General features: G+C 55.5%; 1 protein-coding gene and 1 pseudogene across 1 annotated transcript; both read right to left on the reverse strand.

The window, feature by feature from the left end:
• Nucleotides 1-1,337: 1,337 nt before the first annotated feature.
• LOC100733828 (splicing factor YJU2-like) lies at nucleotides 1,338-8,197 on the reverse strand (annotated as a pseudogene).
• Nucleotides 8,198-11,728: 3,531 nt separating this feature from the next.
• Ebi3 (Epstein-Barr virus induced 3) lies at nucleotides 11,729-17,613 on the reverse strand. The gene is made up of 5 exons (XM_003461049.3): nucleotides 17,316-17,613; nucleotides 16,593-16,728; nucleotides 14,865-15,037; nucleotides 14,093-14,250; nucleotides 11,729-12,912 (listed from the first exon to the last, which is right to left on the reverse strand). The coding sequence occupies exons 1-5, from the start codon at nucleotides 17,380-17,382 to the stop codon at nucleotides 12,760-12,762; spliced, it is 687 nt and encodes a 228-aa protein (XP_003461097.1). The 5' UTR covers nucleotides 17,383-17,613; the 3' UTR covers nucleotides 11,729-12,759.
• Between the last annotated feature and the right edge of the window lie 360 nt (nucleotides 17,614-17,973).

Consider the following 17,973-nt stretch of genomic DNA (forward strand, 5'->3'; position numbering starts at 1 on the left):
CTGCCTTGGTTTCCCTCATCAGACAGATCAGGCCAAGCTTGGGGACACCGACCTCTAATCCCAGCACTTGGGAGGCCGAGGCAGGAGGATCACCACCAGTATGAAGCCAGCCTGGGATCAAGGAGATCAAGGGCAGCCTGGACCACCAAGCAGGGCTGTCTTAAAACAAAAAGCAGGTGAGGCTTCCTCCAAGAGCACCCAGGGAGCTGGGGGGAGGCTCCTCAGCACGGATGTTTACACGGGGTCTCCCTTTTACAGGTGGAGAAACTGAGGCACAGAGGGAGGGGTGTTACTCAGAGAACCAGGGTCCCCTTTGTGCCTGCCTTTTGTGTAGCAGGTCCCTAAGAGTCTCTTCCTGGGAACCAGAGTTCTCCCTTTCTCCTCCTCCACTGGCCCATTTCACAGGTGGGGAAAATGAAGCCCACAGCCCAGAAGACACTCAGCCTTGACAGTCCCCTTACCTCCCTCTCTACCCCACCTCTGCCCAGTCTCAGACCTGTTGAACCTGCTGCCCCCGGGCGGCATTCCCTACCTCCCCGCTGGCTCCCCGCCCTCCCCGCAGCAGGACCTGGACCAGGCAGTGTCCCCAGGGGCGCTCCGGAACAAGCCTGCGAGGTGATATCCAGCTTGAAAAGAGCTGCTGACAGATCCCTCAAGCCCAAGCTGTGTCCCCCCCCCCCCCCCGCTAAACACGGTCTGAGGTATAAATATTTGCAGGCGCCTCCCAATTACGCAGCATGGCTGGCATAGCATCAGGGCACCCTGGGTGAAATCAAATGGCATTTGACATCGCAGGCCTTTGAGCCGCTTTCTCAGGGTGGGCACTGCCTGCGGGGGGGGGAGTAGTCTGGGGGACCCATCACCCCACTGGAGGCATCTGACCACAGGGTGGGGCTCAGCCTCATGAAAACCCGGTTCCCAGTTCCCTAGCACTGGGGTCCTAAGCCACCAAGCCTTGTGATCTTGGGGTGACCACATTCTCCCCAAAAACAGGACAGTAGCTATACCCCGGTGAGCCATAGCTACCCATCTTGATTTCGGGGCTGTTTTGCTTTATGAAATATAATCCTTACACCCTAGAGCTCATAGCCTGCGTTCCCCCAGGACTGGGGACTGAACCTGGGCCTGCTTTTGGCTGGGTTTGGCTGCCCTGAATTCTCCGGAGCCCAGGCCATCGCTGAGTGCTCGCCATCCTCCTGCCTCGGCTTCCTGAGCACAGCTAAGGCAGGTGTGTGCCAGTGTGGCTGCCACCGCTGGGTGTCCTCACAGGAGCTGGGGGGGCCCTCCAGGAAGAGGGCTCTCCTGGTACACACTGACACACTGACACACACACACAGTTATGTGGCTCTTAATATATAATGCACCAATAATATATTTCCATGACAGTTTGGTCATCTCTAAAAGAAACCCGGCATCCAAATGGCAGCCACCCGCCCCTTCCCCACCGGGCACCCCAAGGTCACTTCCCCTCTCTGGAAGCACCTGTCTGATGTTCCCTGTCAGCGGAGCCCACCCTGTGACCTCTGTCTCTGGCTGAGGTCACCACCAAGGCCTCCTCGGCAGGGAGTCACACAGGAAGTACCCAGCATATACTTAGGCTGAGTGGGGGCTCACAAAGGAGGGGTGTCCTTAGCAAGGCCCCCTGTCTCTGGAACTCCTGGGGCCCCAAACCTGGTGGGGGCCCGGGAGCTGTGGAACAGGTCGTGAAGGAAGTGGTGATCCCCGGTGGGGCTAAATCTACTGAGGGCAGACTCCATGGAGCACTCTGTAATCCCTGTACTCAGGAGGCTGAGGCAGGAGGGTCACTATGAAGTCAAGGCCTGGGCTGCAGACGGAGACACTCACTCAAACAACACAGCAGAAGGACAGTGCGAGCCTGCTGGCCGGTGTCGGGTGGCCCTGGCTTAGGAGCTCTGGACCCTGCCTGCCTTTTTCCCTTGCCATGGACCTCTGCTAGCCAGCTGCTCATCCTGAGCTGCACCCCAGTCCTTTCCACTTCAGAGGGGGTATCTCTGAGGCGCCCCGGCTGAGCTGAAACTTGGGGTTCCCCTGCCTCAGCCTCCCAGATGACTGGATGACAGGCATGCACCACCACGCTCTGGCGTCCTCAATCCCTAGCTGTGTTAACTGCTGGTTAGAGGCCCCCAAGGGCCGAGGACTTAGCTCAGCAGCATAAGCACCTGCCTGGCCCAGTACCAAAAAAACAAAAAACAGGCCCCCAGTCACATGGGGACATGAGCCTCTCCCCAGGGCCCATGTGATGGGAGAGGCACGGGAGAGAAGCCAGTGACAACGGGCTCACAGGAGCGGGAAGAACAGGCCTGACACCCGGGCTGCCACCTCCCAGGCCCCATCTGACTGGGCAGGGTGGTACACAGCTTGGCTCATGCCAGGGCTCCCTGTCTGGCACCAGCCCAAGGCAGAGGGGTGAGGGGTGACAGCTGGCGAGGCGGTGGCAGGGACAGCCTGGTGCTGTGCCGGGCACGAGGCAGGGGGCAGGAGCAGGTGGCTCAGTACCCGAAAATTCCAAGGAGAAGCGGGTGGCACCTGCACACCTGACCTCTCCAGCTCTGTTCTGGAGGTGGCAACCCAAGGGTCCCGGGCCTGCAGGGTTGGGAGCCAGGTGACCTTGGCCACTCTGCCATGATGTAGGGGAGGCGAACACAATGGCTACCCTGTGGGCCCAACCGACCCTCGCCAGTGCCACACGGGCCTCCACGTGGCGTCCTGGGCACAGAGGCCTCAGGGTCCCTGGACTCTTCGGGGTACCCAGCCCCGGACCGCACCTTTTATTGGTTCCAACAGCTCTGTGGCTGGCACAGAGGTGACCAGGGGACAGAGCAGGGCAGCACAGCCTTGACCTGGCAGCAGGGGGGACCTGGAGGCCACGGTAGCTTCAGAAGGCATCTTGACCTCTGTGTGCCTGCAGCTCTGGGGCCCGTGGCCGGTTGGGGTGCTGCGTCAGGCGCTGGTGTCACTGTCCTCACTGTCCCCGTAGGCTCCCAGCTGGCTCAGGGAAGACTGGCCAGGAGGATGTGGGGAGGGCTCGGCATCCTCTCGGCTCCCTGGGGCTCCTGCGGAGACAGGGGACGTTGGCCGAGGGTGGCTGGGGACAGGGACAGCTCCTCTGCTCCCAGGGTAGGCCTGGGGTAGACAGCACCGGCCATCTGTCTGGAAGGCACCCGCCAGGTCCCACTGTTGGCGTGGGCAGTGCCTTGCACCCCCAGGGCAAAAAGAAAAGGCACACAGCATTCCAAGGGCTGTTTCCGTACGAGGATGGAACCCAGGGCCCCTGTGCTGAGCTCCGCATCCCAGCGCTTTTTAAATTTTGATCTGGAGACAGGGTCTGGCTAAGCCGCTCAGCTGACCAGGCTGCCTCGAACTTGTGACCCTCCTGCCTCAGCCTCCCCGAGCTCACACGTGAGCATCACACCTGCTTGCACACCCCAGGCCTATGGAACCGCCCTGCAGGGGCCCCACCTGGCAGGCCACCAGGCAGACCAGCCACTATGGTCCAGCTTCCGGGTGGGGAGCCCTGACAGTGGGCCAGGTCCAGGGTGCTGAAACAGACACCCAGACTGGTCCTTGGATGGGGGGTCGCTGATATCCTTCATGCTGGGAGATGGGGAGGCAGTGCCTCAGGGTTATTTAGGGTTTAGAGATTCCTGTTCATTTTGTAATTAAAAAAAAAAAAACAGCGCCTTATCCCTCTACCCCATAATATGGGAGGCTGAGGCAGGAAAACTGAATTCCAAGCCAGCCCAGTAACTTAACTACTTAGCGAGCCCATTTCAAACTAAAAAGAGCCGGGCATGGTGGCGCCCGCCTGTGATCCCTGCACTCTGGAGGCTGAGGCAGGAGGATCAGTGTGACTTCAAGACCATCAGGGCTACAGGCCACACAGGGAGTTCAAGGCCGGCCTGAAAGTCAGGGTGAGTCCCTGTCTCAAAACACACAAAAAAAACAAAAACAGCTGGGCTCCATTGCCTGAACCAGAAAGAAAGAGTGCACAGAAGAGGGGGCCCTCTGTCCTCCCTCCCTGCAGAACTGCCTGGGGTCACCCCTCCACCCCAGGAACCCAGAAACCCGAGGACGCTGCCGCCACCTAGCGGCCGCACGTGGCCGGGGTTACTGACCATGGCTGGAAGGAGCCGGGCCTGGCACGCCGGCCGCGCTCTGAGCTGAGGTCCTGGTCCTATTCACCACCACCAAGCTGGACAGCCACGACCTGCTGCCCACGCCCTCTGCCTTCCTCTTGGCCTCTGGGACCTGGAGGGACAGGGACATGGCTTGGGGGGACTTCCTGGCCCTGCTGATGCAGCCCGGCATCCCGGGGAGGTGGCCAGGCCTATGGCGTCCTCGGAACACCTGAGGGACCCTTCTGCCCAGAGCGGGGCCCTCAGGCCCCGCCCGCCCCCCTCCTACCCCCAGGCCTTGTGCGGCCCGAGCCCACTGTGCCTTCCCACCTGCAGCCCTTCACCCCGCCAGCCCCTGCTCCAGGGCTGACTTCCCTCCCCTTCCCTGGCAAACTCCTACTCATCCCTCACACTGCAAGCCTGGTCCCATCCTCTGTGAAGCTCGGGCAGTGAGCCCAGAGGGGATGCCACCTCTGATAGGGTGTCGTGAAAGGGCACCATTAAAGAGAGCCCCGTGTTGGGGGCCATAATGCCTGGTACTGCAGAGGCTGAGGCAGGAGAATCTCTAGTTTAAGTCAACAGCAAGACTTTGCCCCAAAATCAAATGACGGGGAGGGGCAGCAAGCAAGGCGGACGTTTTCTATGTTTTGGAGGCCTGAGGAAAGGATGGGCTGGACTCTGGCTCAGCTGACCCTTTGTCAAGGTGGGGAGGAGGGCCCCACACCAGGGCACTCCTGCGGCTGCTCATGCAAAACCAAACAAAAACGCCGTGGTTTGTTCTTACTGTCTTTTTGAGGCAGGGTCTCACTGTGCAGCTCATGCCGGCCTTGAGACACTTTGTAGCACAGGCTGGTCTCAAACTCACAATGATCCTCCTGCCTCAGCCTCCCCAGTGCTAGGATGACAGGCGTGCACTAGCACTCCGGCTTTGTTGTGTCTTTTTGATACATAGTTTCACTGTGTAGTCTGGGCCGGCCTCAGATTTGCAGAGATCCTCTTGCCTCAGCCTCCCGAGTGCAGGGTTCCAGGCAGGTGCCACATGCAGGCTCTACTTTAATTTCTATCATCGTGGCAAGGAGACACCTAGCCAGCGACCTGTGTCCCCTTGCACAGCAGCTTCCGCTGGCTGGCAAATGCCAGCCCAGAGTCCTGGGCACCTGACCTCCACCTTCACACCCCATGCAAGTGTGGAACCCTGGGCGCTGTGAGGACCAGGCTGCGGCCCTGCTCCCCACCTCCCGGCCTGGGCGGGCTCACCTCACACAGGATGTCAGTGGGATGGGGCCTCGGGGCTGGCGGGGTGCGGGCAGCCTCGCCCTCTGAGTCCGAGTCCTTCAGGAGCCTTACCCTCAGCCTCCGCTGCTCCTCCAGGAGCGCCCTGTGTGACAGAGCACAGGGCTGAGCACGGGCTAACCAGTGACGCCTAACCTGTAGTGACAGGGTACTGCCACTGACCTGGCACCTACTGTGTGCTGGGAAAGGTGGAAGCCATGCAGGGGCTGAGGGGAATGAAGCGCACCCCGCGTGGCCCCAGGCATGCGCCCCAGAAGCCCAGCCTAGCAAGCACGAGGCACTCGGCTCCCGCAAAACCACAGCAAGCCAGGTGTGGTGGTGCACACCTGCCATCCCGTTTCTCTGGGAGGCTGAGGCAGGAAGATCGCAGGTTTGAGCCCCACCTGGGAAACCTAGCAAACCCTGTCTCACGATACACAACAGTCAGGGGCTGACAGCTCGGCTCACGGCAAGCACCCTGGCTCCGGTGTCCAGCACTGGGACATGAACCCAGAGCCCTAAGCCCAACACCAGCCTCCAGGACGGGCAGCCTCTGTGCAGAGTTCACACAGACACCCTGACGCAGACACCCATGGGAGAAAGTGAGATGGGGTGTGGACGGGTACCCCGGGAGAGGAGCGCAGGGCCCACACTCACCCTGTGATCTTTTTGGGGCCCCCAGCACCCTGCAAAAAGCCCAGGCCTGGGCATTTTTGCTTGTTTTTTGCACCACTAGAGTGGAACCCAGGGCCTTCGCTCTGAGCTACTCCATAGTCCTTTTTGTGTTTTATTTTGAGGCGGGGATTTGCAAAGGGACCCTCCTGCCTCAGCCTCCAGGGCTGGCAGCTCTCTGCCTGCATGAGCGAGGCTGCCGTGAACATGTCCCTCAGAGCTCTGTCTGCTCCCCAGGACCGCCTGGCCCGTACCTTGAAGGTGATCTCTGCCAGGCAGCGGGTGCACTTGATGTAGAAGCGGAAGATGGGCAGGCCCAGGTACACCTCGTTCTGCACCGTCTCCTTGCGGGCGTTGAACTTCTTGCCCTTGTAGATATACTCCCCGCATGTCTTGCACCTGGTGACAGGGGCGGCTGAGTGGGCTCGGGCTCTTACAACCGTTCTTCTGATGCACAGAAGAAAGCTGGCTGCTCACCTGCCTCCAGACAGGGAGCCCCCCCCTGCACAAACAGCCTGCCCCAGAGAGCTCACAGATCGCTGCTGTCCTGTGCCGCCATCCTTGATCTCGCCTGCCTACCCACAAGTCACTTCCTTGGGAAACACCAGGCTGGGAGTTCACCAGTTGGGCCTTCCCTCGGGCCCGGGGGCATCACTCACCAAGGCTCTGCCAGCCTGGCCTCCCTCCTCCCAGCTGCCTAGATCCTAAGCTCCTACTGTGCCAGCAAATGCCGCAAATTCTTCTCACCCCAGGGCCTTTGCACGGCATCATCTGCAGCCTATGACACTTTGTTCCCCAGGCCTCAGCTTCCGACATCACCCCCATCCTGGCTGGAACGCCTTCCCTCTCCGACTAGGCCAGTCATGCCCTCCCCTCCGACTTCCAGGTCTCACTGAATGTGAGACAACCCCAGGATGAATTTAGGTCCCTGGTGTGCAGTGTGGACGTGGCACACAGCAGGTTCCCAAGAAATGGAAGCTGCAGAATCAACAGAGAACAGCCAGGTGGACACAGAGACTTTCTGAGTTTCGCTGGTCCAAAGGAGACTTAGAAGCCGGTTGTGGTGGCACACGCCTGAATCCCAGCCCTTGGGATGCTGAGGCATGGGAAGGAGTGAATGAGAGACCAGCCTGAGCTGCACAGCAAGCCCCTGTCTTGAAAAATCAAAGTGGAAAAAAAAACCAAAGGGCTCTGCCTGGCTGGGAATGAGCCTGTGGAGACTTTGAAAGTAAACCAGCTGTGTGATCCGGGGCTGGGGGATCACAGATGTGAAGGGAGCAGGCTCAGGCAGAGGATGTTGGCCTGTCTGGGGGTAAAGATAATACAGGATTGCACGGGCAGTCAGCAGTTGGGCATTCGGGGCTGCGGTAGACACTGCAGTGAGTGCAAAGGCCCTGAGGCAGAGCCAGGCTCACCTGTGCCATGAGGGGGCACAGGCATGCCCACAAGGCCCCATTGCTGCAGCCAACACCCAGTGATTCCGTGACTCCGAACTCAGGCAGCAGGTGGTGCTCCTGGGGGATTCTGGGAGCTCAGGGCCTTTAGTCCTGGGGTGGGGGAGCAAGGCCTGGACCAGCACTGGCCACCTGAGAGGTCACAGGTCCAGTCCCTCTGAATGACCGACACATCAAGGGAGACATAAGCCGCACCAGGTACTGCCAGTCCTTGGGCCGCTTGAGCTTGGGGGATCTTCGAGGGGTTGAAATACGGCGGGTAGTATTTCTGCAGCGGGGGAGAAGCACTCAGGGCTGGCAGGGGAGGACATGGGCAGAGGGAAAAGGGGCATCCAGGAGCACCCCAAGCTCGGTAATTTGCAGGGAGACCTCACTGGTCTCAGCCTCTCTGGGTGCTGACTGCTGTGCTCAACCACAACCAAACCCATCAGGCTCGGCCAAATGGGGTGAGGGGACGGAGCAACCTTCCACATCATTCTCCCTGGAGGTCACTGGGTCATCTGATTTCCCCAAAGAACAACGACAACACACGTGAGATCCTGCTACCTGGGCAGCTCCTGGGGACCTGGTCACCAAGTCCCTTTCTGGCTGGCACCGAGACTCCTGACGCCCCCCTCCTCCCATACCGAGGACAGAACCCAGCACCGTCACATTGAGCTCCATCCCCAGTCCTTCCCAGTTTTTATTTCAAGACACGGCCTCACTCTGTAAGCCAGGCTGGGCCCGAGCTGAGGCTCCTCCTGTCTCGACCTCCCAGAGTGCTGGGATGAGAGGTGTGTGCCGCCATGTCGCCTTTAAGACGGGCAGTCACTGACAACTAGAACTTTGCGCTCCGACATGTTGGCTGCCTCCTCTTCTGACGGCTCCGGAGAACTCATCAGGTGTGTAACAAGCTTCTCTAGCACCGCCTTGCACTTCCGTAAACGTCACTTCCTCCAGCCTCTGATTCGCTACGACACACATAGCTACCTTTGCCATTGGCTAGAATGTCAATTTATCAAAACGGTGAGCCCGTCCGTATTCCCTCCGGAGTTGCAACTTCAGTAACACGAAATAAAGGTTCCGGGAATCTTGTGGGTTTCAACTATTTGGGAGGCCAAGGCGGAGGATCGCGGCTTGTTCAAGGCCAGCCTGGCTTACATAGTGATACCCTGTCTCAAAATAAAAAATAAATAAAGATCAGTCTCCAAACACACAAATGTCCTGCCACTGTCTGTCTGTGTCTTCCTTTTGATCAGGGCAGCCCACTCATTCATTCCCAAGCCTCGTCTCTCCTTTCATAACTATTCTATGGTTTGTACTCCTTGCTTAGGCTCAAATGGAATTTCTAGTTTTAATTTTCTCAGGAATCTTCACATCAATTTCCATAGTACTTCACTAGTTTACATTACGGCCAAAGAGTCAGAAGAGTCCCTCTTTTCCCTTGGACTCGCCAGCACTTTTGATTTGTGTTGTTTTTGTGTTTTTGAGACAGGGGATTGACCCCCGCCTGGATCCTCCTGCCTCAGCCTCCCGAGTGTTGGAGTTTCAGATGTGTGCCACCAGCCTGGCGGATTTTCATTGACTGACTCAAAGGTCTGTCATCATTAAGGCGCCTCAAGAGTTTGCCATGAGGCACACCTGGGAGGGCCCTCTGGCTGTGGCAGGTAACTGTATTCCCAGGGTGTTACTGTCTCTGAGGGTTGTCGCTCTGCCAACCACAGAGGGCTCACGGGGCTTCTCCTCATCGGTGACTTTTGAGCTGAGAGCTGGGTGAAACTCACAGACAGGCCCAGTGGATTTAGGCTCGGCTGTTTCTTGCTCCTCAGAGAGAGCTTCCGAGAACCTCTTGTCCCGTGGCAGCTGTGGGCAGGGGCCACGTGGGTGAGTTTCTGTTTTAGTTTGCCTGAGGCAGAGTCTCACTATGCAGACCTTGAACTCTCTATGACCTTGACCTCACTATGTAGCTCAGGCTGGCCTCGAATACTCAGAGATCCTCCTGCCTCAGCCTCCCCAGTTCTGCCACATGCTCCTCCTGAGGTGCGGGCTGTGCTCACCCGGGGCTGCTTCTGCTGTTAGGTTTGTGTTGTACCCTAAGAAAATAGCTTTGTTATATGTGTATTATAGCAAACCTGTATAGGGGCTTACTAAATGTGTTTGTTTTATCCTTTTTCCCTAACTGATATGTTAAGGGACCTAATTGATCTGTTGAGCAACACTCTCCTCTGTAAAGAATTGCAAGAATCTCACCTAATTGATATGTTAACCATTGTTGCTCTCTACAAACTACAGAAGCTGTGCTAAAACAAGCTAACAAGGGTTGTTAATCACTGCTAGTAGCCTCTATTCTCCGCTAAAGAGCTAAGGAAAACTAGAATGGCAATTAATTTACATTTGTTTAAAGTAACCTGCTTGTGTGCAGAGAGATTTGCGTGTGAGTTTAACCCTTTACCCTGACCTTGACACATTACCGCCGTTTTCTGTTCTGTATGGCGCCTTATTGCCTCCCTCTCCCCTTACCTATCTATCTAGGCCATAAAGAATTTGGGTTTCTGGTGACCTCCCCCTGACCCGGTGATGATCTGTTGTAAAATGAGCCTGCCCCAATTTTAAGAACTGCTTAGCTTAAACAAATTACCGGGTAATACTATGGCCCAAACCCCAATCGGTGCGTTCCTTTTGTTCTGTATGTATCAAATGAGTTAGATATCAGGTCTTCGTAAAACTTAAGTTCCAGCGTCTCATAACTCATGACCCCTTCGCACTCACTAGCGAAGACAAGCTGTCCTGAGATAATTAACTGTCCACTTTCTTCTCCAAATATTGCTGCAGACGTGCCACTCTGAGATAATGTCAGTCTGCAGGATGGAAATAATTTTTTAAAAACACCAGAAACTCCCTAGATTGTCAGAGCTAAGTGGACAGCAATACAGTTTCCAGACTCGGGTCAACAAGTTTGATGGCTCTGCAGGTTTCTTTGTTTCTCTCCCCCCGCCCTTGCCTCCAGCCCCTCTTTAAAGTCCTCCCTTCAGCTTCTAGGGGAGTCTCCAAATTGGCTCCCGGAGACTGGTCGCCAGGCCTGGAAATAAAGCCTTTGCCACTAAATTTTCGGTCTCTTGCCTCCTTGGATTTTATACCGGGGCTCAAGTTATAACAGTTTGTACCGCTTAGGAAGTGGCCCTGTTTGGAGGATGTGGACACGGGGTCTCTCTGCTTCCTCTCTGTCTGTCTCTGTCTCCCTGTCTCTGTCCTAGGGATTGAAACCAGAACCTTCATAGTAAACTACATCCCCAGCCCTTTCTCCATGTTTGTATTTTGAAACAAGGTCTCCCTAAGTCACTAAGGTGCCCAGGCTGGGCTGAAATTTGAGCTTTTGCCTGCCTCAGCCTCCCAGAGGGCTGGGATGACAGGCGTGCTTGCCACACCTGGCTCTTTTTTTTCTGGTCTGTGTTTTCGATGAACACAGTCACCTTGGGGAGTTGGGACAGGTTTTGAACACATTGTAATCCGTTTGTTCCATCTCCTTCACCCTTTCTCTCTCCATCATGATGCCCTCCCCATTCACCAAGGATCTCTCTCTCTATTTCCTCTATCTTTTAGTTTTCTCGGATTTTTTTTTTTTTTTTTGAGACAGGGTCTCCCTATGTAGTCCAGGTCGGCCTTGAGCTCACAAGGATCCTGCTGCCTCAGCCTCTGGTGTGCTGGGATTACAGGCCTGCACCACCACGCCCAGCTCTAAACCATGTACTCTTTAAGAATAAGCATCTCAGCTGGGCGTGGTGGCTCACGCCTATAATCCCAGCACTCAGGAGGCTGACGCAGGAGGATCTTGGGAGTTTGAGACCAGCCTGGGATACAAACTGCCTAGCAAGGCCCTGTCTCAAAAGAGACCAAAAAAATTGCTAAAAAAAAAAAAAAAAAAAGAAATTCCATAGGACCTGGCTCCTCCCCTTTCCGAAAGCCAGTGACGTCATGGAACAGTGACGCACGCACGCACGCATGCACACCCACGTTCATAGCGGCACAACTGATATGAACTAGCACTGAGAGCAGCCTGTAGATGGATGGACAGAGCACACATTGTATTAACACACATCGGAATACTATGCTGCCATACAGAAGGATAAACTCAAGACCTAGATTCTAGCTCATTGGGTGCACCTTGGCACCATCATGTTAAGTGAAACCAATGAGGAAACAAGTAGAAATACACTCTTTTTTCCTTTCAAATCTATTTTATTTTAAAGAGAAAAGAAAATGAAACAAAGTTTCAAAAACACAATCATGAGGGGGGAGGGGCTGCAGATTTAGCTTAGCTGCATGAGCACCTTGCCGGAAAGCTCAAGGTCATGAGAATAATAATAATGATTATAATTAGGGGGTAACAGTGGTATATACATTGTGATATACAAATATTGTTTATTTTAGCTTCACACTCTAGTGAGACAATACAAAAATACCGTTTTTCTTTTGGTATGAGGAATCGAACTCAGGACCTAGTGTTTTACAGGCAGGCTTTTACACCACTGAGCTGCTTCCCCAGCGGGAGATTTTTTTTTTTTTTTTTTGAGACGGGCTCTCGCTGTGTAGTTCAGGCTGGCCTGGAGCTCACTGTGTAGCCCATAGTGGTCTCGAACTCACAACGATCCTCCCACCTCAGCCTCCGGAGTGCTGGGATTATAGGCGTGAGCCACCATGCCAGGCTCGCATGGAATTTCTAGTTCTGGTTTTTTTACAGAATCTGCATCCTGGCTGGGTGTGGTAGCCGTGCTGGTTTATTTTTCTCCTTATTCATTTAGGTACCGTGAATCAAGGTGCTGCTGGCTTGCCACCCCACTGGCAGTGTGGCAAGGTTCTTTTCCCCAAAGCCTTGCCAGCACTTGGTGTCACTTGATTTCTAGCCGACAGCCACATTCTTTCTAGGCCAGGATGGACAGCTAATCCTACATCAGCACAGACGAGAGAGATACAGGAAAGACCCAGCACAAACCACGCTTTTCGAAGTTCACTTTGTTAAAAGTACCTGCCATTGGCAGTGGCACCATGACCAAAAGGGAGCATACATCCCATTCCACAGATTGGGAAACTGAGGCTCACAGGCAAAGTCACTTGGCCAAGGTGGGCTCAGCAGCTGGGCGGCAGCAAAGTCCAGGCCAGATCCCAGGCCAGAAGGGTCCCATCCACTCCCAGCAGACAGCAGCAGTCAGTCAGAGGCCAGGCCCTCTACAGGTACGGGGAGGCCCCCACTACTGCCCCGGGGCCTCGGGGGTGACGGCCGGAGGGCTCCAGTCACTCCACTGTCCAGCATCTGTGATGTCCCGGGAAGCCACCTGGACGCAGTACCTGGCCCGGGGCCGCAGGGACTTGAGGATGAAGGAGGTGGCTTCAATGGGGCCCACCTGCAAGCAGAGAGGAAGTGGGTGGAGGGTGGAGGAGAGAGGGGAGCGCTCAGGGCCTGGCGCTTGTGGGGCAGGGGCTGTGCCGCTGAGCTACCTCCCTGGGCCCGGGCTGAAATCTCATCACCAGGGCCGGTGAGGAAAAGATGGAAACTGCCAGGCCTGGAGACACAGCCCTCTAAGCCCAGAGTCTGCAGACTGATGCATGAGGACCTCCTGTTGGAAACCAGCCTGGGCAACTTTGATCTCTAAATAAAATGTTAATAAAAAAGACAGGGCGATAGGACATTTGCCTGGTGACAGGTTCAACATGCAGCACCCAGTACCTGGTACCCAGCACCCAGTACCCGGCACCCAGCACTCAGCACCCAGTACCCAGTACCCAGTACCCAGCACCACTAAAAATAATAATAGAGGGGAAAAACCCGGTCATGGTGTTTGGAAAATCACCATGACCTGGCAGGTTGTTTGGGAAATCACTAGGCCTCCCTAAGTTCCTCTGTAAAGTAAATCCTGCTGCTACCAGTGACACCCACCCATCTGTGACTTTTTTGACCCTGCCTGTGCCCTCTCAGTTTCCCCAGTGCGTGTTACCTGCCCCAAGCCACGTCAGCCCCTCCCACAGGTTTCTAAGATAAGCATTTTCTCCTGAGTTGGACCTGACTTGGCCCAGGCAGTGGCTGGATGTGGTTTGTTAGTTGTGTTGTTTTGTTTTATTTTGTTTTGTTTTGTTTGAGACAGGGTCTCACTAGGTAATTCAGGCTGGCCTTGAATATACTATATAGCCCAGGTTGGTGCTCCTCCTGCCTCAGCCTCCCCAGCCCTGGGATCACAGGTGTGCGCTGTCACACTTGGCTTTTTCTGAATATTTTTATCCCCAGCTCCTTGAACCAGCTTCTGAAGAACCCGCACATGCAGAGCACCAAGGGTCATTCACAAAATAGGGCAAACAGCCAATCTAAACTAAGAACCCAAGGCCTAGGCTGTGAGTGGCAGCGACCACCTATGACCCCGCAGCGCTCACTGAGTACCAGGTGGCTGAGGTCTGGCGCGTGACAGCCTCGCCCTTTTCCTGCCTGCGTAATATTCCAGTGTGTGGATGGACTGCACTGTGTGTGTCTCCTACCGGCCCTCGGGAGCTATTCCCCTACCCTCTTTGCCCTTCCCACTCTGGCTCCCTCACCTGGCGGAGGTGCGTGGCTCCGAGGCGCCCGTAGCGGATCCGGTATTTGAGAGAGAATATGTCCGGGAAGGGCCAGGACCGAGGAGGCTCCCACCGCACCTGGAGCTGCCGCCCTGCCAGGGGGCTCAAGCGCACGCCCTCCGGAGGGTCGGGTTTGACTGGAGGGCGGCAGGAAGGACAGTGTTGTGTTTCCCCTCCCTGTGGGGGGCGAGAAGGGGGAGAGACCCGAGACCTCCCACGGGACTACACCCCAGCCCGCTTGAACTTTGGGAAATCCTCCTGCCTCAGCCTCCCAAGTGCTGGGATGATGGGTGTGCGCCACCACGCCCAACCCCACAGTATTTTTGGGGCCACATATAACCAAAGTCACCATTTTAAAGAGTCCCATGCAGGTGTGTTTAGTGCATTCTCAGAGCTTTGCGAACATGGCCTCTAATCCCAGAACCCTATGGGACCCTAGAACCTTCTGCCCCTGGAAGGAGGCTCTGTCCCTGTGAGCAGCACCCCCTGCCCTCCCAGCCCTCAGCCCCAATAGATCCACTTCCTGTCGGCGGGTGGAGCCCCTGTCCTGGGTTATTTCCTATCTGTGGGGTCCCACGCTGCTGTCCTTCTGGGGCTGGTGTGTGACGGGGCTGATTTAATCGGGGAGAACTTGCACGGGGGTAGCTGGGAGCCATGGAGGGCTGTAGGCAGAGGCTGCACAGGGCCTCCTGCAGGGCTCACGGGCGCCCTCTGGTGGGGGCCCTTGGAGAAGGGAGGGGGGGGGACTCACTGATGCGCTCGGGCACGAAGGGCACCAAGGTGCTGCGGGCGCCCGCGGGGTGCACGGCGGTGAGGTTGAGCACGTAGGGCGCCATGGAGAACAGCTGGATGTCCGCGATGGAGCAGCCTGGCGCCCCGGGGCTGGGCTGCACACAGGGCCGGCTCTCGCCCTGCACACCGAGCCTGGACACGGGCCATGGGGGCATCGTGAGGTCCCGGTGCCCGGACCCCAGGTGAGAGGCAGGGTCCCCCCACCTCTGTCTGGGGTTTCGGATCCGCCCCGCCTCGGCCTCCCGGGTGCTGGGCTCAGCTCCGGCGCTCACACCACCTGGCAACTCCCTTCTAAATTTTGAGTCCCAGCCACTGGGCCGGTCAGGGAGTTCACAGACTCCGAATCCGAACTAGAACCCTCCATTTGGACATCCTAAAACCAGTGTTTTTTTATTTTTACAATTGTCATTTCTGCAGTATCCAGCATGAAACCTAAAGACCAGGACACACTAGGCAAGAATTCGACCACCGAGCTACGCTGCCATCTCTAAGTCTTTTTAAGCATCTTTATTTAGAGCCGGGCGTGGTGGCTCATGCCTGTAATCCCAGCACTGGGGAGGCTGAGGCAGGAGGATCGTTGTGAGTTCAAGACCAGCCTGGGCTGCAAAGTGAGCTCAAGGCCAGCCTGGACTGCATAGCAAGATCCTGGCCAAAAAAAAAAAAGAAAAATTTTATTTGGAGACAGGGTCTGGCTAAGCACCTCAGGATTGCTTGGGAAGTTGAGATCTTCCTGCCTCAGCCTCCTGAGTAGCTGTGATTAAACTTAGACCCAGACCAGGCAATGAGACATCTGACATTAGACTATTTTTTTTCAAATCCATTTTATTTCAAAGAGAAAAAAATGAACAGCAATTTCCAAACACGTCAATCAGGGGGCAGCGCTGGTGCATACAGGGGCCCTGCACCCCAAATCATTCACCCAGAGCACAGGACCTCTGCATTCGACTGACCTAAGACACCCGAGACCAGCAGAATGTCGCGTGCTTGAAGTTTTTCTCAGGCTCATAATATTTTATTTCCTTTTACATACTTGTTATTTTTGGCATGCTGGAGATGGAACCCAAGTAATTTACCAAGTTAAGGAAGTGCTCATTACTGAGCTGCACGCCCAGCTGAAACTCATATTTTGAAAGAAGAAACAAACAAAAAAAGGAAAACCCAGAAAACCATGCCAAAAAAGAAACTAATATTTTGTACATTCATCTCATGTGATATTAATTTATATTATCAATATGAGTTCGTGAATCAAATATAAAGAAAGATGTAAACATTAAATACAATTGTGTGAAATTATATTAAATGGTAAATATTGTAATATTTAGATCCTATTTAAGTTAGATACTGAATATCACCCGTGATTTTTTTTCTTTCTTCCTTTATTACAGGGGATGGAACCAGCGCCCCACACTGAACCGCACCCCAGCTCTTTTTAAAATTTTATTTGGAGCCAGGCTCCCACCGCATTGGCCAGGGTGGCTTCAGACATTCACCTGCGAGACCCTCCTGCCTCAGCCTCCCCAGTGCTCGGATGGCAGGTACTCCCACTACACCCAGCCAGGATGTGTTTTTCTTTTGGCCATCACTGTGCTGGATTTGGGGTTTGGGACACCCCAGGTCACCACAGCCAGCCTCAGACCTCTCCCGAAAGCCGCCCGTCCGGCCAGCCCTCCCTCTCAGCCCCTCTGACCTGTACGTGGCGATGAGGGAGGTTGCCGCGGTGGTGGAATTGGGGGCCTGTGGCAGCGTCCAGGAGCAGTCCACGGCCACCGGGTACCTGGAGGCCCAGCACCGTACCTGAGGCTGGCTCAGAGCCCCTGGAGCCCCTAAAAACAGAAGGAGCATGTTTCAGATTCACCCCGAGACTCCCAGAGTCCCGTCAGGGACCGTCAGTTCATTCCCCAGACAGGGAAACTGAGGCTTCAGGGGCCAGGAAGCTGGGCTCGGTATCACAGAACTGTTATCTCAGCTGTTAAGGAGGCTGAGTCAGGAGGATCTCAAGTTCCAGGCCAGCCAGGACTACAAAAGAAGACCCTTTTTACAAAATTTTTAAAAACTTACAAAGGGCTGGCATCAACAAGGGCTTGGTCCGGTCCTCAGGACTTAATTTCCTTTAAAGAAAGAGCCAGCAAAATAAAAAGAGAAAGGAAGGAAGGAAGGAAGGAAGAAAGGAAGCAAAGAGCGAGCCAGAAGGACCAGGCAGGAGAGGAAATCCCTCCTGTGCCATTCAGGCTGCCTTGAGCTCACTCTGGAGCCCTGGCTGGCCTCGACCTCCAGGTGATCCTCCTGCCTCAGCCTCCTGCGCCCCCACACCCAGTTAGCCCCTAACATTTTTGATCCCAGGCTAAAATCCAGGTGGAGTCCCCAAGAATGTCCCTCCTCCTGGGTCCCCCATCTCAGGGGTCCCCCATACCTTTCTCTCCAGCACAGGGCAGGCAGCCACTGCAGAGGGCGAGGGCCAGCAGCAGCCTCGAGGTCATGGTGCAGGCTTCTGTGGCTCCCGCTGTCCCAGGGTTCGGGTGGGGACATGGAGGCCAGGCCAGGAGGCCGGGGACCCCGGTGGGGAAAACCCAGTGCCACGCCGGTCCCCCAGGGCTGACTCACCAGCCGGGTTTGTGGAGGGTGTGCAGGTAGGTGGCAGAGGTTCCCAGTGCCCTCAGCGACACCCAGCCGGGGTGTGGAGTTCCCTGAGGGCGGGGGCAGGGAGGAGGTCCAGAAAGGGAGAAGTGACCTTGGTGGCCTTTCCCAGCACAGCGGGGCGAGCGAGGCCCTTCCTTCCGGGAGCAGCAATGACAGGGGAACCCCAGGAAGGGGATGAGGACACCGAGAAACACGGGGACCAGGAAGGCAGAGACGCAAAAGACCAGCTGGGTGTGGGGGGGCTTGAATGGCATAGGAGACCCCGTCTCAAAACACACACACACACACACACACAAAGACTGTGATCATTATGTATATCTAAAATGTACCAATAACGTAAAAAGTAAAAAAAAAAAAAAAAAAAAAAATCCCAGTTACCAGAATTAAAGCAACCCTAATGTCCTTTTTCTGTTTCTCTCCTTTGTCTTTTT

Source organism: Cavia porcellus, unplaced genomic scaffold, assembly GCF_034190915.1.
Source record: "Cavia porcellus strain 051 isolate PalLab524CR breed Dunkin Hartley unplaced genomic scaffold, mCavPor4.1 scaffold_17, whole genome shotgun sequence".
In the NCBI taxonomy this organism is placed as follows: domain Eukaryota; kingdom Metazoa; phylum Chordata; class Mammalia; order Rodentia; family Caviidae; genus Cavia; species Cavia porcellus.